Consider the following 25,265-nt stretch of genomic DNA (forward strand, 5'->3'; position numbering starts at 1 on the left):
GGAATGCAGTGGCATGATCTCAGCTCACTGCAACCTGTGCCTCCCGGGTTCAAACGATTCTCCTGTCTCAGACTCCTGAGTAGCTGGGATTACAGGCACCAGCCACCTCGCCCAGCTAATTTTGTATTTTTAGTAGAGACGGGGTTTCACCATGTTGGCCAGGCTGGTCTCAAACTCCCGACGTCAGGTGATCCCACCCGCCTTGGCCTCCCAAAGTGCTGGGATTATGGGCGTGAGCCACCACACCCAGGCTCCATAATCTGCATACTCTTTTCCATAGTGGCTATGGAATTAGTAATAATTCACATTCTCACCAACAGTATGTAAGAGTTCCCTTTGCTGTGCATCCTGGCCAATATCTGTTGTTTTTTGTCTTTTTGATAATAGCCATTCTTCCTGTGATATGATGATATCTTATTGTGGTTTTGATTTTCATTTTCCTGATAATTAGTGATGTTGAGCATTTTTTCGTGTATCTGTTGGCCATTTGTTTGTCTCTTAAGAAATATCTGCTCATGTCTTTTCCCCAATTTTTAATAGAATTATTTTTTTAACTACTGAGTTGTTTGAGTTCCTTGTGTATTCTGGATATATAGTCCCTTGTCAGATGAATAGTTTGCAAATATGTTCTCTCATTCAACAGGTTGTCTCTTGAACTGTTGATTGTTTCTTATGTTGTACAGAAGCTTTTTAGTTTACCATAGTCCCATTTGTCTGTTTTTGGTTTTGTTTCCTGTGCTTTTGAGGTTTTAACCCGAAAATCATTGCCCAGACCAATGTCATGGAGCTTTTCCCCTGTTTTCTTCTAGAAGTTTTATAGTTCTGAGTCTTCATATTTAAGTCTTTAATCCATTTTGAGTTGATTTTTTATATGGTGAGAGATAAGGGTTTAATTTAATTCTTCTGCATCTGGATATACAGTTTTCCTAACATCATTTATTGAAGAGACCACTCATACCCCATTGTCTGTTCTTGGCACCTTTGTCAAAAATCAGCAGGCTACAAATGTGTAGATTTATTTCTGGGCTCTCTTTTCTGTCCTGTTGGCTTATGTGTCTGTTTTTATACTAGTACCATGCTGTTTTGGTAACTATAGTTTTGTAGTTTATTTTATTTTATTTTATTTTATTTTATCTTTTAAAGATGGAGTGTCACTCTGTCACCCAGGCTGGAGTGCAGTGATGCAATCATAGCACATTGCTGCCTCAAATTCCTGGGCTCACATGATCCTACTGCCTCAACCTACCAAGTAGCTGGTTCTACAGGCACCTTCCACCGTGCCTGGCTAATTTTTAAATTTTTTGTAGAGACAGGGTCTTGCCATCTTACCCAGGCTGATCTTGAACTCCTGGGCTCAAGTGATCCTCCCTTCTCGGCTTCCCAAAATGTTGGATTACAGGTGTGAGCCACCACACCCAGCCCAGTAGTGTACTTTAAAGTCATGTAGTGTGGTGCTTCTAGCTTTATTCTTTTTGCTTAGGATTACTTTGGCTATTTGGGCTCTTTTTTGTGTTCCATATGAATCTTAGGATTTTTTTTCTATCTGTGAAAAAATGACATTGGTATTTTGATAGGGATTGCACTGAATCTCTAGATTGCTTTGAGTAGTAAAAGTATTTTTTAAATGTAAAACATAAAATGAGTGGTTATCATTACCATATGTATTCCTTAATTTTAGAAGGAGTTCCCTTGATTTGCAATACCAATCAGCACTTTACTTGTGAATGTTTAATATTCATTTTGTAAACTTCTAAATTTCAGGTCCTCTATTCCAGCCTGAATTCACTTGCTGACAGGATTAACCTCATTTCTTTCTAACCTTTGAAAAAATATGATAAATTTAATAAAGCGTAGTCGTTCAGTCTTTGTATATTTAGACATCATGGGAGTCAGGCTACTCATCTAACATCTACAAACTTCATCTTAAAAATTGGGGTTTGGACTAGTTCAGCAATGGCAGTAGGTGATTTCTGTGCCCAAACAAGAAACTGGCAATTAATTATGAGACTTAGTCCAGCTAGATGCAGCCTTTTCTATGTATATATCTAGGCAGTCACTTAATCTGATTATCTAAGAAATGAAACGTATTTTCTATCTTTGGACCAAGTAATCTTTTTTTTAAAAAATTCTATATGTACAACTGTGTGTCTGGGGGCCTTTTGAAGCTTAATGCTTATGGCTGCCACCATGTAAACTCAGAATGACTTCTAACTTTCTAACTCTCTATCACTAGCCTTGGAGATATCTACTTCATTGGGCTTGATCATCTAGAGTCGAACTCCTTATCTTCCACCACTCCTCCCTCTCCACCCCAAGCAAACCTACATTTCTAATTTGCTTTCTATTGATGCTGTTATCTTCTACCAATTACTCAGTAATAAAATATCAAAGAAATACATAGAAATTCTAGGTTGTAAAGGAGTTTTAAGGGCCCAATTAATTACCAGTGGACACATTTTCAATTTAGACCTTACTTGTTTTTTATAGTATTTTAGAATGTTGACCACTCATTCCTTTTCACACTCTTTCGGCCTTCTTCTTTTGTTACTCAAAAAAGTTAGCTGTGTTTCTTTCAGAGCAAAAAGAGAAGAATTAGGCATTGAAGGTGCTAGAGAAAAAGAATCAATACAGATGGCTGAAATTTCAAGATCATCTTGAGGGTTGAGGGTGATTATTAGAGCAAAGTCCTGAGGGACCTTCATGCTTAAGACTTGAGTCATCCATTGAACATTGTTCTTTTTTCATCTTCAGATACTCAATTATTGAATATTCTAAGCATGCCCCCTCATCAGAACTTTGCACTTGCTGTTTTTTCTGCTACAGTGACCTTCCCCAAATTATTTGCGTAGCTTGCAATCTTACCTCTTTTAGGTGTCTACCCACATGTCACTTTAGAGAGACTTTTCAGGCCACCCTATCTAAAATAGTCCTCTCCACCTTGGATACTCTCTAGTTCTTTATTTTTCTTCATTACACTTAACTACATATTTTCATTTTATAATTTAGTTTTACGTACTTATTTGCTTGTTTATGAATTCAGGGATTTGTCTCTTCTCCCTACCGTGTCCTCTGGACCTAAAACAATGCCTGGCTTTTAGTAGGCACTCAGTATACATCTGCTGAATGAATAACACATGTTAAAAAATACTGATCTATTAAATTAAGTCCATGCTCCTCAACTTGATCTTCAAGGTCTTGCACAGTAAGACTGTAGTTCAGTTTTTCAGTCCTTCATTGGAAAATAGAGCAGAAAGGAAGTTGGGAATAGATTTTGGAGTACCTTGAATATAGACTTAGAAATTGTAGGGCCGGAGCTATGGCTTTATCAGGATCAGTGGAGCTACAGATCCTCCATGAAGTATGTGTTCTGTCCAAATCCATGAATGTGCCTCTGAGGATCAAGGAATGCAGTTACCCTAAGAGTTCCGAGAAGAGTCCTATTACAGTAACTAGCTTTTAATAATATAAAGCTAAACCAAAGCTTATCTCAGATGTGATACAAGAGAAGATTCTGAAGCCTAAAGGACTCCTTCAAATCTGTATGTTGTCCTGGGAGATGTGTATCACTGTTCTGTATAGAAATATTCAGCATCAGTTTTCTGCCAAATTATTTAAAAGTAAACTTCAGTCCTTCACCTTATAAGTCCTAGTCTTCTTTTCCACACTTACATCTTAATATTTATCAACATGTAATCAATAGCCTAACCAAACAAACTATGTTTTTATTCTGTGAGCATCTTTTTTCATGCCTCTGTATTTTTTTCTCATACTATCCCTCAATGTAGAGTTTCTTCTATTTGGAATAAGTCTATGAGAACTCGACCTCCATCTGCTAAAAATACCTTTATTCCCATTACAAATGTGAAGGTTGTCTCCCTCTTTGATTTCTTGTTTTGGTCCTTGGCATGTCTTATCTATCTATCTATCTATCTATCTATCTATCTATCTATCTATCTATAATTGTCTTTTGTATAGTTGTATAATAGAGAAACTTCCTCTCAATTATAAATCACCGTAACACTTAATACAATTCATTTTCCACAGGTATTCAGTTCTGTAGAATTGAATCAAGTCCCTGAACAAAGACTTTAAGGTCTTCCAAAGAAAGTGATAATTTAATGGAAGAGTATTCTATCATTTTATTATAGAATGACTTTTGCAACGGCTTTTTTGCAGCTAATTATTGAATGAACACTGAGAAGTTTCAAATTTACACGAATATTTTCAGTAGTATTTTCTCTTACCTTTTCTGTGCTCCTGCCATCTCCCAGTAATTCCTGGCAAGCAGTTGCATAGCAGGTACAATGCAGTCAGCACTCATTTTCTTTCTTTCTTTCTTTTTTTTTTTCATTCCAGCTAAACTTTATTTCTTTTTTTTTTTTTTTCTTCAATTTTTATTTTAAGTTCAGGGGCACATGTGCAGGATGTGCAGGTTTGTTGCACAGGTAAACATGTGACATGGTGGTTTGCTGCACAGATCATCCCATCACTTAGGTATTAAGCCCAGCATCCATTAGCTATTCCTCCTGATGCACTGCCTCCCCCAGGCCCGCTGATAGGCCCCAGTGTGTGTTGTTCCTCACCATGTGTCCATGTGTTCTCATCATTCAGCTCCCACTTATAAGTGAGAAAATGCTGTGTTTGGTTTTCTGCTCCTGCATTGGTATCATTTTCTAATAACATGAAAAGAGCACCATCTTAAAATATTAAACTTAAGGAGACTGTTTAGAGAAACAAATCCAGCCACTTTTGATTTAGAGTTGATTAAGAATAAATCCTGGCTGGCTGCTGAGTAAACTATAAAGTGAACGAAATACCCAAATAACACACCTATATTATAACCACCTCGACCACTGAGTTAGCTATTTTTGTGCTCATTTGACTTATTATTTGTCATTAAATCTTAAAAACATGGGCTGATTCTCCCATGCAGAGAGGTTGAGCCATATACCCAGCTGTAGTATTTTCTGTTGTCAGGCATAAAATCAAGAAGAAGGAGTTTGTCTACTAAAGAAGGGCACAGCATCTTCATCTGTGAGGACACATAACAGTAAAAAAAAAAAAAAAAAAAAAAAAAAAAGGGAACATTTCAAATTAACAACAGGATATTTTTTTCACCTCTAGGGACCAAGAGGACCAGATGGTCTCTTAGGGGAACAAGGTATACAAGGTGCCAAGGTAATCATTGATTTTTCTCATTTCATATACAGTTAAATTTTATTGAGCCCGTATGTCCTACTGGTCTAAAAAACAACATATTTCCTTACAAAAATATGGTTCTAAATTTTCTCTTTGTCTAAGTATGAAACACATAAAAGTTTTTACTACAGACACAGAGATGTTTACTTTTCAATATTGAACTGTATACTTACTATCTTTTTGTATGTGAATATATGCTAGCATATATAAGACGATAATTCACATTCTTACTAACTCACCTGGCTTTGATGCTTTGTTAGGGTGAAAAAGGAGATCAAGGAAAAAGAGGGCCTCATGGTCTTATTGTAAGTAATAAAACATTTCACATTAAAGATGAACATTTTAAGTCTTTTTCGTTTCTCTTAGTATGATTAATCTTTTTGGAGGGGACTACTTGACTCAAGCATTTTCTTTCTCGTGTAGGGGAAGACTGGAAACCCTGGAGAAAGAGGAGTTCAAGGGAAACCAGTAAGTAATAAAAAAAAAAAATCAGGCGATGAACAATTTTTATCTGCTATTTTTTGAGGAGAGGGGCTGCTCAAACAATGTTTGGGGGATTTTTTGACACATAAAAATTACATATATTTGCAGTATACAATGTGATATCTTGATATATGTATAAATTATGAACTTATTACCCTTATCTGCTTTATTCTCTGATACAACTATTGTTTAGTATTCAGTACGTTGGACTAAAAGAATGTAAGTTCTTTTTCTCCTTTAATCATTGGGTCATTGTTTTATTTGAGCAAGTTGCTTACCCATTCTGGGCCTGGGTTGTACCTATCCGTAACTGGTGGTTATAACTGATACTTTTACTTCACTCTATGATAAATAGAGTGAAGATAAATTAGTTTTACTGTAAAACCCATTTCAAAATAAAATGGCATGATATATAAATATAATGAGACGTTAATAAAGCTAACATAATAAGTAACTTTTTTGGGGCCTCTTGCCTAGTTTTCTTTTAACTCAACTTGAATTCCTTTTAGGCCTTTGGAGTGTAGAGCTGTGTGTGTCATCATGCCTTCCCATGGCACTTCTTAGGAGTTGTTAATATTTTATAATACTAGTTATTTTCCTACCATCAAAAATCTTACCAGAATTATACATTTTTTTCCCTGAAAGGCAACAAGTTCTGTGGTTATCGTCACTAAGTAAGAGGAAAAAAAAAAGTTAAATAAAGATTTACCCACACATGCATACTTACACATAGACACATAAGATAGTACATGTATATGAGCACATAAGCTTAGGTATATGAATATTTTTACTTTCATTCAGAATTTTAATTTTTAATGATGACATTTTGATTTGTTATATACACATATAATATAAAGTTATAAAAATAGATAATATAAATATATTGCAGCTCAGGAGACAGAAAAGGATAGAATAAAAATGTTTTAGCTGCTATACTATTAATAATTGTTTACATAGTAAATGTCACTGCATTTGCTTGTTCCTTTTTGAAATCTGCTGCCCCCTGCCCGCTGTTTCCCACAATAACATTGTGTTTAACAGTGATCCAACCTAAAATACCAGAGACCTAAGACAGAAAATAAATGACTGTGTCTGGGAAAGAACTTGTGTGTGGCATTGTATTATCGATTAACGTTATCCTCAAAGAATGTTACTTGAGTTTTAATATTCATCATCTGAGTTTCTATTATATCGATATAAATGGTGTTTGTATAGATTATGACTACTTTGCTGTACTTTATACAGTGCCCATACGTTGCAGTGAGTGGAAAAGTTCGGAGCTCAAGTTCATTCCTCTCATTTAAAAAAAAATGAGGCCCAGATAAATAAAATTACTTATTCATTTTGTATTCATTGATGTACTGAAAATGAAGGTAAAATTATGGGTCATTCATTTTTGACCTTCCCTAGAATTTTACCTTCATTTTTAGCCCATCAATGTATGCTTGTATAAATGTAATATTTCATGTTTGACTTTCTCAATTAAATAAAAGATACTAGAATCATTTTGTAACCTTACCCTGGTTTGAAACCTTACCCTGGCAAATGTGTCACGTAGACTCCTGGAAGAATTAAGTTTCCTTAGTGCATGACAAAGTTGGACATAAATATGAATTTATAATAGTTATTGAGGTTTATTTGGCTCTATACCTACATTGTCTCCTTCTCCTTGATTGAATTGAGATCTTGGAGAAGCTGGGAACAATCAATTGAAAAAAGCCAAACAAGCCCCAAAGATTCATTTGATCCTTCAGCACAGTCTTAGTGTCTCTAGTCATTTATGCACTATCAACAAACAGGCAGTGCTGTATATTAGAAAACTAAATTTGAGGTCAGATTGACTTTTGGTTTAGTGTATGCTCCTAAAAACCATATAACCGTGTTTAAATTGGTTAGGGCTAGGCGTGATGGCTCATGCCTGTAATCACAGCACTTTCAGTGGCAGAGGAAGAAAGGTCTCTTGAGCCCGGGAGTTCGAGACCAGCTAGGGCAATGTAGTGAGACCCCTATCTCTAAAAATACATATTCTTTATTTTTAAAATGAATTTTAAAAAATGGTTAGGATGAGAGCTCTAAGACCCTCTCCGTCTCTAAGTTTTCATAATTTTAAGCCAGGAATTAAATGAAAACTGGCAACACATAGTGCTCTGGTAATCCAGATAACTAGTAAAAGTGTATTTGTCTGTGGACCAACACTGTTTCCTATACAATACTTGCCTCCCATACATCTGACTCAAAAGAAAATCAGGAAAAAAGACCACAATCCACTGTGTTAATAAGGTGTTAAGGCCTGGATCACTATTTTAGGTTCTCTAAATAATATAAAAACTATCATAACTCATACATTACTGAGTATTTTTTAAATCTAGATATTCTATCAGTTTGTGAGATAGGGGTGTAAAAATTCTCCAACTATAATTTTTGTGTTTCTCTATTTCTACCTTTGATTATTTCCAATTTTGCTTTATGTATTTTTAAATTCTATTGTAAGTTTATTCACATTTGTAATTATTATGTCTTCCTCATCAGCTGATCCTTTTTTGTTGTTAAAAAATATTCTTCTTTATCTCTGGTAATGCTTTTTACTCTTGGTAATACTATTTGTTGTGAAGTATACTTCATCTGATATTAATACTAATATAAAGTTTCTCCAGCTTTCTTAGCTTGCTGCTTACATGGCATATCTTGTTACTTAATTTACTTTCAACCTATCTGTGTCTTGATATTTAAAGTGAATATCTTATCTTATAGTTAGACCTTGCGTTTTATTCATTCTGACAATTTCTGCCTTTTAATTTGAGCATGTGTTCAATTTCAATTTAATATAATTATTGATACGTAATTGATATGGTTAGATTTGGGTCTCCCATTTAATGATCTGTTTTTGTTTGTTTCCTTTTTGTTGTTATTTTTCAATGTCTTCTGTTGGCATTGAATAATTTTGAGAATTCTATTTTAATCTGTCTGTTGGATTTTTAGCTCTATTTCTTCTCATTATAATTTTCCATGGTTATTCTAGGTCAAGGGTCAGCAAACTTCTTCCGTGAAGTGCTACAAAATAAGTGTTTTATGTAAATACTTAACACAAGTGTAAGAAACTTGCCAACAATATAGGTCCATTTACTAATACTTTTTTATGCTATAATCGTTTTATGTATTACATCTACATATATTTTAAACTACACATTTGCAAAGTTATAATTTTTGCTTTAATATAAATAAAATGTTTTCATAATGTAAATGAAATACATACTTTAGAGATGTTTAATGGGAAATAATGTTTATCATTTACCCACATATTTGCCTTTTCTGATGCTGTTCATTACTTTCTGAAGATTTGTGTTTCCAAATGATGTAATTTCCCTGTAACCTATAGAACATCCTTTATATTTCTTGTAGTAAAGTCTGCTAGTACATATTTCTCTTAGGTTTTGTTTATGAAATGTCTTTATTTCTCCTTTACTTTTGAAGTACAGTTTCACCGGATATCAGATTTTAGGTTGACAGAGTCTTTTGGGGGATTCTTTTGTTTTTATTCAACTCTGTAAGGATAACTTGCCATTTTCTTTTGGCCGTCGGTATTTCTGATAAGTAGTCCACAGTTTTTTTTTATATATATATATATAATTTTTTATATATATATAATTATTCCCTTGCATATAATGTATCATATTTTATTGGAATCAATCATATTGGAAGTCATATATTGGCTTTGCCACTTACTAGAAGTCTTGACTTTGTACAAATTACTTAACTTCTCTGGGCTTCAGTTTCCCCATTTTTGATATAGGAAATCTTTTATAGTTATAACAAATGTTATTTATTATGTTCCTGGAACAGGCTCTAATAAATAACAACCAAAATAACCATTGTTATCCTCATGGTCATCATTATCATAGTTACTGGGTTGAAGTAATGGAGAAGGGAGTTCTAAAAAGCCTTAAAGATAATTTTTATTTTATTCCAGCTTGTGCTTTTCCGCTTTTTCCCCAATAAAAACAGAGTCCACTTAAATTATTTCGTGGCTTTGCAAAAGAGCTTTTATGCAGTATCAACAGCATTAAAAGTACATGATAAGCTTGATATTATGTCTATACATACTTTACAAAGAAAATTGGGCAGATATTATTTAAAGTTCTGAAGTTTTCTGTATATTTCAGTTGTTCTACTAGGCACAGAGAGATTCCTTATAATGATCCTATCTCTTAATTAAGGAGCCTGGAGTAAATAGGCACCATATCATTTACATGACTGAAACAGAGCTTCAACTAGATGGGAGTCCATAATTTTACATAGTTCCCTTTCCCTAGCCAGAGAAACTGAACATAGCATTAAAGATTATAACTTAGAAGACAGTGTGTTGCTAAGAACTTTGAATATCTTTACTTCTAATTTAATGTCATATTTTTATACCTTTTAGTGTTTTAAGGTAAAATGGTATTTGTGATTAGCTGTATAGTTATCAACTTTCCCAAGGTCAATAATGCAGAAGATGCAACTTACAGCTGGGCGCAGTGGCTCACGCCTGTAATCCCAGCACTTTGGGAGGCCAGGCGGGCGGATCACGAGGTCAGGAGATCGAAATCATCCTGGCTAACACGGTGAAACCCCATCTCTACTAAAAATACAAAATAAAAAAGTTAGCCAGGCGTGGTGGCGGGCACCTGTAGTCCCAGCTACTCGGGAGGCTGAGGCAGGAGAATGGCGTGAACCCGGGATGGGGAGCTTGCAGTGAGCCAAGATCACGCCACTGCACTCCAGCATGGGCAACAGAGTGAGACTCCATCTCAAAAAAATAAATAAATAAATAAAATAAAGCAAAAAAAGAAGATGCAACTTACAAATGAGTCAAGATGTTAGGTATTGTCAGTGGTCATCAGTGCCTCGCACACAGTAAATGCTCAATAAATCTTTGACTGAGTCAGAGAAGACTCAGAATTTGGTTTAGTGTTCTATCTACTTCATATCTGAAACACTCTTTTATGGTACTACAAAGAGTGTAAAGATGGGGAAAAAAGGAAGTTACAGGTTCAGTATGGTTATTTCCAGTTATCTAGGTTCTGAGTCTCCTGTGCCTTGCCAGGGTTTAAAGACATAAATCATACTTATTAACACATCACAAGGACATTATTATTTTTTGAAAAAGGAAACTTTATATGGACATTAAAACTGTAAAGAAATTCAGATTTAAAATAATTTTGGGTAATTATTTGTCACAGTATAGGAGTGAGGATTAAATAAAAATAGGGGTAGATACAAAGAACTCCTACAACTCAAGAATAAAAAAAACAACCTGATGGAAAAATGAGCAAAGGACTTGAACAGGCATTTCTCCAAAGAAGGTATACAGATGGCCAGTAAGCACATGAAAAGATGCTCAACATCACTCGTCATTAGGGAAATGAAAATCAAACCACCATGGAATACTATTTCACAAACATTATAATGCTGTTATAAAAAAGAAAAAGAAAATATGTGTGGCCAAGGATGTGGAGGAATTGGAACCCTTGTTCATTACTGGTACAAATATAAAATAGGGGGACTGCTGTGGAAAACAGTTTGGTGGTTTGTCAAGAAGTTAAACAGAGAATTACCATATGATCTATCAGTTCCACTTCTAGGTAGATACCCAAATAATTGAAAAAAGGGACTCATGCAGATACTCGTATACCCATATTCATAGCCACATTATTCACAATAGCCAAAAGTTGAAAGTAATCCATGTTCTTTGATAGACTAATAGATAAACAAAATGTGGGATATGCATACAGTGGACCCAACCTTAAAAAGCAGAACGTTTTCACGCATGCTACAACAGGGATGAATCTTAAAGACATTATGCTAGGTAAAATAAGCCGGTCACAGAAAGGCAGATATTGTATGATCTCACTGATATGAGGTACTTAGGGTATTCGAATTCATAGAGACAGAAAATAGAATGGTGGTTGCCAGGGAATAGAAAAAAGGGGTGATGGGGAGTTAGTATTTAATGGGTACAGAGTTTCAGTTTGGGAAGATGAAAAAGTTCTGGTGATGGTTACACAACAATGTGAATGTACTTAATGCCACATAACTACATTTAAAAATGGTTAAAATAGTAAATTCACCACAAAAGAAAAAATAAATAAATAAATAGCAGTAGACAGAAAAGTTGGGTGGAAGGATCTATAGGAAAGCTAAGGTAAGGAAACTGTGTAAAACATCTTCACACAACACTTTTCCTACAAGTATTGCCTTTATTTGTCCAGGGTTTACAGGGATTGCCTGGAAGCACAGGTGACAGAGGACTTCCAGGAGAGCCAGTAAGTTTATATTTATACTTTTCTAATTGTGTTTTTCTCATAATGTACATTTATGTTTCTATTATTCCTCTGCTGTGCTGTGACTGGTATGTTTTAGAAAGCAGCATTTATCATAGACACCACAGACAAATCACATAGAATAAAAAGTAATAGTTTATCGTGCCTTTCTGGTTTCATATAGTCAAATATGGTGCTGTTTTTCTGGAGCTGTTAAATCTGAGCATATTTCTGTTTTCAACAAAGAAAACTCTGTTTTATTGAATCTCAGGAATTCTCTTTCTGAATGGCTTGCTGTTCTTATAATATTACATTGCCACACACGCACAATCACACTTATGAGGCAATTTCTATAATTAGAAGACCATATAGAGAGAAGCCAAACATTTTGATGGGCCAAAATGTGCAAACATGACAGAAATGCAGTTACATCAACAGTACAAAAACTTGCATCAATACAAAAACTTATGAAATCATTATGAAACAGTTTCAGAGTTTCCATGGAAGGTAAGTTGTGAAAAGGAAAGACCTGTCATACCTACTTTCTTACAATTTATTCTTTTTTGCCAATGAAGTCATTCTTCTGGTTAATGGTGTCAGATGTAATGTGCTATAATGTGCTTCTAAGATGTACAATACAATATAGTCTTTCAAACAACTGCATTGATTTTATCATCAGTTGACACAAAGATTTACAAGTGGCTTTTGTATAATTCATTTAGTTAGTGGCAAATGGAAAATTCTAACAGTCAAAGAGCTATTCTTACCATAACCTTTTCCTCATTTATATATTTAACCTATGATATAAGCTCTCAAAACAATAAGTAAAGATTTGACAGTATATATAGTTCTTTCCAAATAAAGAATTTTAGATATGTTGTTGATTTTTTAAGCTAAATCCTTCTTGGTTTTCTCCCTATTATGTATATCTTAACATGTCATTTCAATTCTGATATTTATCTGACCTAAAATAATGCAACTCTCTTTAGCATTATTTACTTAAGTATATCCCCTAAAAAGTCTGTAACCTGCTTGAAATCAGAGACCATTTATTTTATCTTTGTAATCCCCTTTCCTGGTATAATGTCTGGTATATATAAGTAAGTGCCAGATGGGGTTAGAAAGGAGGCAGGTGGCAAAACACGCATAGCTTTATGAGGGCTATTGCCAACATTTTTAATTTTTATCCTTAGAACAAAGGATGTTATTAAAGGTCTAGGACTAGCTTTATTATCAGATTGTTTAGTTTATTATCTGATATCTATTTTATAAATATCAGTCAAATCACAAAATGGAAGGAGCCAAGAATGGCTGGCTGTTGCAATAATACAGATAAAAATCAGCAGCACCTTTTTTATGAGCAGAGAGATGAAGTGGACAGAATGATTCAAAAGGGGATAAAATCAATAGGTAATAAAGACTCTGTATGTGAAGTATAATTCTTAAATTTCTGGCTTAGTGTATTAAAGAGTTGATGATAATATTCACTGAAACAAAAAAAAACACAGAAAAGTAGGTTTGAGAATGGAAGATTATAAATTCAGTTTAACTGTTGAATTTGAGGTGTCTTTGAGAAACATGAAGTTGGCAGTTGGATTCAGAGTAGAGGAATGCACTGAAGTTAAAAAATATTGGATTCATTGCCTATAGAAAGAGTATAGAGGTGAGAAAAGAAAAAGATCTAAGGCTGAGGCTTAAAGAGCTACAACATTTACAAAACGCTGGCAGAAAAGGTTGAAACTGCACAAGAAACTGAGAGAGTAAGAGGAAAATCAGATATGTAAGTTAGGAGTTTCAGCTATAACCATAACCCATCTTAAAATCTTCATGATAATATTAGATTCCCTTAGAAGTATGTAGGCATAAAGTAGGATAGGTAAACCACAGCCCTCAGTCCAGTTATGCTTCTGTAAATCAAATTTTATTGAAACACAGCCACAACAATTCCCTTATGTATGTATGGCTGCTTTCATACTATGACAGCAAAATTTAAAAGTTTTGACAGAGACCACATGACCCATAAGCCTAAAATACTTACTGTCTTGCCCTTGAAAAAAAAGAAATTTGCTGACCTCTGATGTAGATTTTAATCACATATGTACAGAAAGAAAATGTCTAATCAACTCAAACCTTGTAACAAATAATGTCCCTTGGTTTGTGTAGTGTACAACCTGCACAATCACCCTCAATAAGAGGAGAATGGTGACATTTGTTCATTCTCTCTTTTATCATTTTTTCATTTATTCTTCCATTTCAGAAGACAAGTTTAAAAAAAAATCTCCTGACCTAAATAAATATAGTTAATATCTCTTAATTATTAAAAACTGCCTTTAAAGAGGGAACAAGGGGAATGCTATACTCTAAAATTTAAACTCTTCATAAGCTTCCTTTATAATATCCCCTGTAAATTTTAAAATATTATTTTCTAGCTACTTTTTCTTAGATACCAGAAGTCATTTCCACTTACCTCAAAAAATAGTTAATAGGATTCTCAAGTTAACTAAAAGTGTATAATAAAACTTCACTCAGTTCCTCATTAGAGTGGCAACAGTCTTGGAAACAAAAGATAAGAGTACCCTATATCAGCATCTCAGTCAGACAAAGAGAGCAGCCAAAATAAAGCGGCAGATGAATTTCACTTACAAATATAATTGTAAAAATCTGAACGAAAAATTAAGTAAAATTTAACCATGTATATAAAGAATTATCCACCTCAGTGAAGTAAAAGGAAGAATTACAATCAAGGAAAAGTTAGTTGTTATTAAGAAATCTATTAATATATCACAGATATAATGAAAAATACAAAAACAAGTAATCTAAAATTTAGCAACTTTTTATTTTTATTTTTATTTTTATTTTTTTTCTTTTTAGACGGAGTCTCACTCTGTCACTCAGGCTAGAGTGCAGTGGTGCAATCTTGGCTCACTGCAACCTCTGCCTCCCAGGTTCCATCGATTCTCTTGCCTCAGCCTCCTGAGTAGCTGGGACTACAAGTGCCTGCCACCACGCCCCACTAATTTTTCGTATTTTTAGTAGAGATGGGGTTTCACCGTGTTAGCCAGGATAGTCTTGATCTCCTGACCTTGTGATCCGCCCACCTCTGCCTCCCAAAGTGCTGGCATTACAGGTGTGAGCCACTGCATCCAGCCAGCCATTTTTGATTCTTTAAAAATCATTGCATGGGGGCCAAGCACAGTGGCTCATGCCTGTAATCCCAGCACTTTGGGAGGTCGAGGTGGATGGATCACTTGAGGTCAGGAGTTCAAGATCAGCCTGGCCAATATAGTGAAACCCCACCTCTACTAAAAATACAAAAGATTAGCCAGACATGGTGGTACACACCTGTAGTCCCAGCTACTTGAGAGGCTGAGGCAGAATTGCTTTAACCCAGGAGGCAAAGGCTGCAGTGAGCCAAGATCACACCACTGCACTCCAACCTGGGTGACAAAGTGTGACTCTATCTCAAAAAAAAAAAAAAAAATTATTGTGTGTGGAGCACAATTTGGCTTCTAGCTGAATCTCCCAGTCTCCCCCAAAAAAAGATTTAAAAATCATAGTGTGAAAGTTGTCAGAATCAAAATGGAGTCACTGATGTTAAGAAAATAAAAGAAAAATCTGACAAATAGAGGTGAAGGCCATAAAGACAGAGTTCTCATTCTTAGATGCCTGATAGCACAAACGATCACAAAAAATTGCAAAAATCACAACCTTGCCCAAAGAACATTTGCATCCATATACAAAAAATATTTCTGAAAAGACATCTGCCCAGCAACGGCCTGTCCAGCCCTGGACTGGTATCACCATTGTTGTTGATATTTATAGCCAAGGATAATCATTTCAAAACAATTATATAATCCTCATTTTTCCTTTACAAACTATTCCCTTTCTTTATCTCCCTGAATATGTGCATAGCTTACTACGACATGCACGTTCCCATTACAATGCTCTATTCCAAAATAAATACCTTATTTCTTTTAGAGAGCCTCTTTCTCTTTGTTATTTAGGTTGACAATAGTAAAGTGTTTTCTGGGTTGGGCACAGTGGCGCACACCTGTAAACCCACCACTTTGGGAGGCCAAAGCAAGTGGATCACTTGAGGTCAGGAGTTTGAGACCAGCCTGGCCAACATGGTAAAACCCCGTTTCTACTAAAAAAAAAAAAAAAAAAAAAATCAGCCAGGCATGGTGGTGGGTGCCAGTAATCCCAGCTACTCAGGAAGCTGAGGTAGGAGAATTACTTGAACCTGGGAGGCGGAGGGTGCAGTGAGCCTAGATCGTGCCACTGCACTCCAGCCTGGGTGACAGAACAAGACTCTGCCTCTAAATTAATTAATTAATTAATTAATGTGTTTTCTGGTCTGAAATGTAAGGAACTTGGAAGTCATCAAAACATCCTCAAAACAAGAAAAAAGATGGACACACTGAAAGTCAACAACTCTTCTTAGATCTGTCAGAGACTTAAGGTCACAAGACAAAGTACTGCCCCCAAAATGGAGAGACAGACAGGCAAATACATAGCCCACATCTGGACAGTAGGGACACTTTAAACCATAATTAGCAAATTACTGGAGACTCAGTGTAGACCAGCTTGAGTGTTAAAAAAACTCAGAGAGGGCCTAGTCTTTGGGAGGCCCCTACGTGTTCCTGAGTTTTACGTCCTTCCGGAGCCCTAACAAGTTCTCACTTTCAAACAGAGAAGAATTCCCTCCTGCTTCCAGCAGAGGGAGAGGGATAGTAACCATTTTGAAACACACCTAGCTACAACCAGTAAACACAGCCTAACCCACAGCCAGATAATATAAAATATCACATTAAAGGCCTATTCACCTTGGTTTCATTTACATTTATATCATGTCTGGCTTTCAAAAAAAATTATAAGGCAAGATAAAAGGCAGAAACAGTCTACAGAGACAAATAAGCAGAAACAGACTCAGGGATAGCAGACATTTTGGAATTATGAAGCTGGGAATTTCAAAGTAAAAGAGAAATAAAGTCTTTCTCAAACAAAAATTTAAGGAATTTGTCACTAGTAGACCAGCAAGTAATGTTAAAAGAAGTTCTTCAGAGAGAAGAAAAGTGACATAGGTAAGAAACTCATCTAGGTAAGAAGAGTGTTAGAGAAGGAATAAATGAAAGTAAAATAAAATATTTTTATAATTCTTAATTGATCTAACAGACAATTTGTACAAAATAATAATAGCAACAGTATTTGGTATTATATCTCATGGATAAGTCAAATGTTATAAGGAAGAAGAGGGAGGAATTGTTATAAAGTACTGGCACTACTCATGAAGTGGTATAGTGTTATATGAAAATGGACTAGATCAATGGCCATAGCACCCTGAATGTTCTTAATCTCATCTGATCTTGGATGCTAAACGGGGTCAGGACTGGTAAGTACTGGGATTGGAGATGGCCTAGGAATACCAGGTGCTGTAGGGTCTTTTTAAAAAGAAAGAAAATGGACTTAGGTTAATTGCAAATATGTATTGCAAACTCTAGAGTGTCCACTTTAAAAAGTTTTAAAAGTAGTATAATTTGTATGCTAACCCAGGAAAGAAAATGAAATCATATAAAATGCTTAATTAAAATGAGAGGCCAGAGTGGGCATGGTGGCTCATGCCTTTAATCCTAGCACTTTAGGATGCCAAGGCAGGTAGATTGCTTATGGTCAGGAGTTTGAGACAAACCTGGACAACATGGTAAAACCCTGTCTCTACCAACACAATGCAAAAATTAGCTGGACATGGTAGGACGTGCCTGTAGTCCCAGCTACTCAGGAGGCTGAAGTGGGAGAATCACTTGAATCCGGGAGGCAGAGTTTGCAGTGCACCAAGATCATGCCACTATACTCCAGCCTGGGTGACAGAGTGAGACTCCATCTCAAAAATGAAATAAACATAAAAATAAAAAATAAAATGAGAAGCCAAAAAAATAAAAAAGAAGAAGACCAAAGAAGAAGAAGCAATAAAGAACAAAGACAACAAATGAAAACTAACAACTATGGTATATACTAGCTCAATGATATCATAGTCACTTAAATGTCAATGGTCTAAGTATACCACTTAGGAGATTGCCAAAGTGAATATGAAAGCAAGACCCAATTGTATGTTGTCTTCAGGAAATCCGTTTGAAATATGAAGGAAAGTATATCATGCTAACGTTCATCAAAGGAAAGCTGGAAATGTTTATATGTCAGAGAAAGCAGTCTTCAGAACAAGAAAAATTATCAGGGTAAAGAGAGACACGGCACAATGATAGCAGGGTCATTTCTCCAAGATGGCATAACAATACTTAATTCACCTGACAATGGAGCATCAAAATACGTGAAGCAAATGCTGAGATGATTTTCAAGGAAAAATAGATGACTCTATTATTATAGTTGGAGACAATAACACCCCTCTATCAGTAATTGAGAGACCCAGCAGGCAGAAAATTAGTCAACAGAGAGTACTGTAAGTTAACTAGGTTTAATTTACATTTATAAAATATGTTATCGAACAACAGTAGAATACACACTCTTCACAAACTGACATGGAACATTCACCAAGAGAGACCAAATTCTGGGCCATAAAACACCTTAACAAATTTAAAAGACTAGACATCATACAACGTTTGCTCTCAAACTACGGTAACAGAAAATGACTGGAGATTTCCAAAATATTTGGAGATTAAATAATACACTTTTAATAACTTATTGATCAAAAAAGGAGTTTCAGGAATAATTTAAAAATATTTTGAACTAAATGAAAATATAGTTTGTCAAAATGCTTGAGATGCAGTGCCTAGAGGGAAATTTATAGCACTGAATCAAAATAAGAGGAAAGAAGAAATACTTAAGATTAGTAATCTAAGCTTCCATCCTAGGAAACTATAAAAGAAAAGCAAATTAAATACAAAGTAAGCAGAAGAAAATAAGTAATGAAAATCAGCAGAAATCAGTGAAATTGAAAACAGGAAAACAATAGAGAACATCAGTGCGACCAAAATTAATCAACCTCAGGCCAGGCTAACCAAGGGGAAAAAAAGAGAAAATACAAATTACTAATATCAGAATATCAATATCACTACTGATATCATTAGCATTAAAATGATAATAAATGGATATTATGAGCAATTCTATTTTCACAATTTTTTTTTCTTTTTTGAGACAGAGTCTCGCTCTGTCACCCAGGCTAGTGGTGTGATCTCAGCTCACTGCAACCTCCGCCTCCCGGGTTCAAGCGATTCTCCTGCCTCAGCCTCCTGAGTAGCTGGGATTACAGGTGCGTGCCACCATGCCTGGCTAACTTTTTTTATATTTTTAGTAGAAATGGGGTTTCACCAGGTTGGTCAGGCTGATCTCAAACTTCTGACCTTGTGATGCCTGCTTCAGCCTCCCAATATTTCCACAAATTTGATAACTTAAATGAAATAGACCAATTCCTTAAAAGACATATTTTACCAAAACTCACATAAACAGAAAAGGATAACCTGAATAGGTTTGATTTGACTTGATTTGATTTGATTTGATTTCCATCAATATCTTCATCAACGTGTATCGATGAAGAAACAGAATCAATCACTAATAACCCTCTGAAACAGAAAGCACTGGTCTCAGGTTATCTCATTGGTGAATTCAACTAAACATTTAAAGAACAAATGATACCAGTTATGTACAAGCTGTTCCAGAAAATAGAAACAACAGAATATTTCCTAATTATGTGAGGCCACATACGTGAGGCCATTACATGAGCATTACCCTAACAAAAAAACCAGACAAACATATCACAAGAAAAGAAAACTATAGACCAATATTATTCATGAACATAGATGTAAAATCCTCAACAAAATATTAGCAAATTGAATCAAACAATGTATAAACAGAATTATGCATCATAAACAAGTGTAATTTTTTCCAGGTTTACAAGACTGGTTTAACAGTAGAATGTCAGTTAATGTAATCCACCACCTCAACAGGCTAAATAAGAAAATATGATATGAAAAGATGCAGGAAAATCATTTGAAAAAATCTAACAACCATTCATGATAAAAAAAAAAAAAAAAAAAAAACTCTCAAACCTGAAATAAAGGGGCACTTCCTCAGCTTTTTGAAAAACATATTTTAAAAAAAATCTTATAGCCAATATTATACTTACTGGTGAGAAAACTAGATACTTTTAAGAGCAAGGGAATAAGGAAAACATGTTCCTCCTTTGTTAAATTTTAACTCCTATTCAGCATTGTCCTGGAAGTCCTAGCTAGTGCAATAAGAAAAGAAAATAAAAAGTATACAAATTGGGAAAGAAGAAATAAAACTGTCTTCCTTTGTAGATGGCATGGCTGTCTGTGTGAAAAATCTTCAAGAACTTATTTTTTAAATTCCCTAAACTAATAAGCAGTTATAATGAGATTGTAGCATAACAGGGTATAAGTTAATATACAAAAATCAATTGCTTTTCTATATTACCAGCAATGAGTAATTGGAATTTAAAATGAAAAACACGATATCATTTACATTAGCACCAAAAAAGAGAGAAAGAAATAGGTATAAATCTAACAAAATATATGTAAGATCTGTATGAGGAAAACCTTGATCAAAGAAATTAAATGGAAGGATATTTCATGGTCATAGGTAGAAGGACTCAATATTGTTAAGATATTAGTTCTTCACAAATTGATCTATCAATTCAATGCAGTTCTAATCAAAATCCAAGCAAGTTACATTGTATATATTAACAGATTCTAAAGTTTCTATGGAAAGGCAAAAAACCCAGAATAGCCAATACAATATTGAAAAACAAAGTTGGAGAACTGACACTGACTTCAAGATTTACTGTAAAACTACAGTAATCAAGGCAGTGTAATATTGGCAAAAGAATAGACAAGTACAATTGACCCTTGAACAACATGGGTTTGAACTGCAAAGGTCCTCTTATTTGTGGATTTTCTTCCACTTCTGCTACCCCTGAGACAGCAAGAACAACCCCTCCTCCTCTTCCACCTCCTCAGCCTACTCAGCATGGAGACAATGAGGATGAAGATCTTGATGATGCTCTACTTCCACTTAAGAATACAGTATTCTTTATTCTAGCTTACTTTAAAACTACAGTATATAATATACATATAAAATATGTGTATATGTGTATATGTATAATACACATATAAAATATCTGTTAAACACCTGCTTATGTTATTAGCAAGGCATCCAGTCAATAGTAGGCTATAAATGGTTACATTTTGGGGGAGTTGAAAGTTGTACTCAGATTTTTAACTGTGCAGGAGGTTGGCACTGTAACCCTTATGTTGGTTTAAATTTCAACTGTAGTTCATTGGAACAGAATGGTGAACCCAGAAATAGAACACAGATATACTCTTTGTTCTACACAATATACACAGTATATAGTCACAAATAAAGTCAAGTGATCTGTGACAAAGGAGCAAAGACAATACAATGGATAGTCTTTTCAACAAATTATGCTGGAACAAATAGATACCCACATGCAAAACATGAATCTAGATGCAGATCTTATACCTCATACACACACACACACACACACACACACACACACACACACACACACCCCCTCAAAATGAATCATAGACTTACATGTAAAAAACAAAACCATAAAACTCCTAAAATATAAACATAGAAGAAAATCGATGTGACCTGAAGTTTCTTGGTGAGTTTTTATCTACATCCCCAAAAGCACAACCCATGAAAGAAAAAATTGATAAGTTGGACTTCATTAACATCTTTTTAAATCTGCCTTAAAAAAACACTGTTAAGAGAATGAAGAGACAGTCCACAGACTGGGAGAAAACATTTTCAAAACATATATCTGATAAAAGACTTGTATCTAAAATACAGAAAAAACATTTAAAAGTCAACAATTTTCTTTAAACACCAGTTAAAATGTTGGCAAAAGATCTGAACAGACACCAGACCAAAGAAGATATAGAAATAGTATAGAAGCATGTAAAAATATGCTCAAGATCATATGTCATTAAAGAATTGCAAATTAAAACAGTAATGACATACCTCTATACACCTGTTAGAATGACTAAAATCTAAAACTTTGATGATGCCAAAGGTTGGCAAGGATGTGGAACAACAGGAACTCTCATTCATTGCTAGTGGGAATGCAAAATGGTCCAGCCACTTTGGAAGACAGTTTTTTAACAAAGGTAGGCATACTCTTACCATATGATCCGGTGATCATGCTCCTTAGTGTTCACCCAAATGAATTGAAAACTTATGTCCACACAAAAACCTGTACAAGAATGTTTATAGCAGCTTTATTTATAGGTGCAAAAAATTTGAAGCAACCAGTATGAATCAATATGTCTGCTATAATTGGACCATGTTCCCCCAAAAATTCGTTTGTTGAAATCCCAGTCCCCAAGGTAATGGTATTATAGGGCAGGATCTTTGGGGTGCTGTGCCCTCATTATTGGGATTAGTGCCTTTATAAAAGAGGCATGCAAGAGCCAGCTTGCCCCTTCTAACATGTGAGGACACAACTAGAAGGCACCATCTATGAAGCAGAAAGTGGGCCTTCACCAGACACTGAATCTGCCAGCACCTTTATCTTGGACTTTCCAGCCTCCAGAACTGTGGGAAATAAATTTCTGTGGTTTATAAGCCATTAATGTATACTATTTTGTTATAGAATCCTCAGTTAACTAAAACAATGTCCAATGAATAAATGGATAAACAAACTGTGGTATACCCATACAATGGAATATTATTCAGCATTAAAAATAAATGAGCTATCAAGCCACAAAAATTTACAAAGGAAACTTAAATGCGTACTACTAAGTTGAAGTCAGTATGAAAAGGTTACATGCTGTATGATTCCAACTGTATGACATTCTTGAGGGGTAAAACTACACAATCAGTAAAAAAAGATCATATATTTACATCTTTAAGATGCAAATTTCTTTGTCACATATTTGCTAGGAATTTTAAGTAGATGAATGACTATCACATACATTAAATAAGATACCTTGTCAAAATGCTTAGCACAATATATGATACTTATGAGGTGCTTAATATTGAATGAATGAATGAATTAGAGAATAAAAGAATGAATGCCACTCTTTTCTTTGTAATACAAGCATAGCTTAGTAAATTTATTTTAAAAACACGTGAGGCTGGGCGCGGTGGCTCACGCCTGTAATCCCAGCACTTTGGGAGGCTGAGGCAGGTGGATCACCTGAGGTCAGGAGTTCGTGACCAGCCTGGCCAACATAGTGAAACCCCATCTCTACTACAAATATGAAAATTAGCCGAGCGTGGTGGCAGTTGCCTGTAATCCCAGCTACTTGAGAGGCTGAAGCAGGAGAATTGCTTGACCCTGGGAGGCGGAGGTTGCAGTGAGTGGAGACTGCGCCACTGCGCTCCAGCTGGGCAACAAGAGTGAAACTCAGTCTCAAAAAAAAAAGAAACAAAAACACATGCGCGCGCGCACACACACACACACACACACACACGAATCAACTAAAGATATAATTTTGTCTATACAGAGTAAAGTAATATATTGATAAATGTATTATGTATTTATACAATTATGTATTATGTATTTACATAATTATGTATTATGTAAATATGTATTCTATTATAAAACCCATATCCAGATGCATACATTTACTGACCCAGAGTAAACTTTTATTCTCATATCTTACATTTTATTTTAATATAGGGCCTGCGAGGACTGCAAGGTGATGTTGGACCTCCTGGAGAAATGGGCATTGAGGTAAATTTTTCGTGGCTCGTTCTTGTTCATAAATATTCTACTTTTTGTAAGGCTCTAGGGTAAAATTAATAATTAGATATATATTATGAGGAATACTTCCATAGTATTGTTTCATATTCAGAAAAAAGCCTAAAATTCCATTAAAAGCAGAGATGATTATTATATGTCTAATTTTATACATATGAAGTTCTCCTCTAATAATTACCTCATTGAGATGACAGAACACAAAGTAGATAGAGCTTTCCCTTCACTGATTTAAAGTTGACTTGAAAACCTTTCATTCTAAAATATTATATGCCCTGTATAGGAGAATACTGAGACATTACCCAATTTAGGATATATTTTGGAATTATAAGCCAAATTTGTTATAAATATCCAATTCTTTTATTTCCATTGTTTGTAACTTTAGTACTAAATAAATCAAACATTTTATTTAATGTTTGATTTATTTAGCTGTTGTGAAACTGCTCCCTTGGCTGCTGTGAAACTGCTCTGTCTTGATTTGCCACTTCACCTTCTCATTAGCCTTTCTGAGTCTTGACATGAAGTTGCCCTTTTACTTCCTTGGCTTAGTGATCATGTTATTACAGTGACTGTAATTACCAATTTTACTCTGATAGATCTCAACTTGGTAGCTGTATTTTATACCTCTCTCCTCAGATTCAATTATTGATTTCCTGTTATCTTTTTAAACATCCGCCTAGATATCCCACAGTCATCTACAATTCAAAATATCTAAACCAAATCCATTACTTTCCCACTGTTCTTCCTCTGTTTAATTCCCATCTCAATGAAAGATATCCCTTATACCCAATAACCCAAAACAGAGAGTCATCCTAGACTCCTTCTTCTACCTAATCCTCTCTAATCAGTGACCATTTCCTTTTGAATAGGCCTCCTCCTGCCCATTCTTCTTAAATCTACCCTTTCCTCTTTATCCCTATTGCCAGTGCACTGTCCCCTACACTCTCATGCCATGTCTCCTCCAACTCCTATAATTCCATCATCTACTTGTTGCCAGTTTATCTTTCTTATATCATTCATTTCTTTTAAATTTTTCAAGAGTTCTCATGGCCTTTAGGATAAAATGCCAATTTCTTAACATGGTAAATAATGGTTTACATGACTTAATTTCTGCAGACCTGTTCACCTGTGTCCCCAATAAAACTCTTCTCCTCCCTAAAGGGAAGGGAGGGGCACACGTAGCATGCTCACAAATAAGGTAAATGTTCTTGGAGACAAAAATAGTTGTAACATCAGCAATAGTAGGAACTTTAGGCCTGGAAATAGCCAGAGGTTGCAAGAACTTGTATGTTCTCAAAGTAAAGAAAACTGAAAGCTTCCCAACAAAAATGGACCCACCATGAAAGAAGGCTGGAAAAGAAGGTGTGTGTGTGTGTGTTTGTGTGTGTCTGTCTGTCTGTCTGTCTGTCTGTGTCTTCTATAATGTGAATAAATTTATCTCTTATTTGCATGATATTTTTATGAAACCAACAAAGAAAAATGAATTTTTAAAGTAAGTAGATTCCTGAAGGCACTACAGAAAG

At 35.0% G+C, this 25,265-nt stretch overlaps 1 protein-coding gene across 6 annotated transcripts in view; it reads left to right on the forward strand.

The window, feature by feature from the left end:
* Window positions 1–25,265, forward strand: part of COL24A1 (collagen type XXIV alpha 1 chain) — a 400,532-nt gene that overhangs the window by 247,919 nt on the left and 127,348 nt on the right. For all 6 annotated transcript variants that reach the window (XR_012418180.1, XM_015433402.4, XM_065519318.2 and 3 more), the window contains 5 exons: window positions 5,125–5,178; window positions 5,460–5,504; window positions 5,623–5,667; window positions 11,931–11,984; window positions 23,665–23,718. Coding sequence is in view for 5 of the 6 variants with exons in the window: in XM_015433402.4 (XP_015288888.3) it covers window positions 5,125–5,178; window positions 5,460–5,504; window positions 5,623–5,667; window positions 11,931–11,984; window positions 23,665–23,718 (252 nt within the window). In the remaining variant the exon portion in view is untranslated. The remainder of the gene's footprint in view (window positions 1–5,124; window positions 5,179–5,459; window positions 5,505–5,622; window positions 5,668–11,930; window positions 11,985–23,664; window positions 23,719–25,265) is intronic.

This window comes from Macaca fascicularis, chromosome 1 (assembly GCF_037993035.2).
Source record: "Macaca fascicularis isolate 582-1 chromosome 1, T2T-MFA8v1.1".
Taxonomy (NCBI): Eukaryota; Metazoa; Chordata; class Mammalia; order Primates; family Cercopithecidae; genus Macaca; species Macaca fascicularis.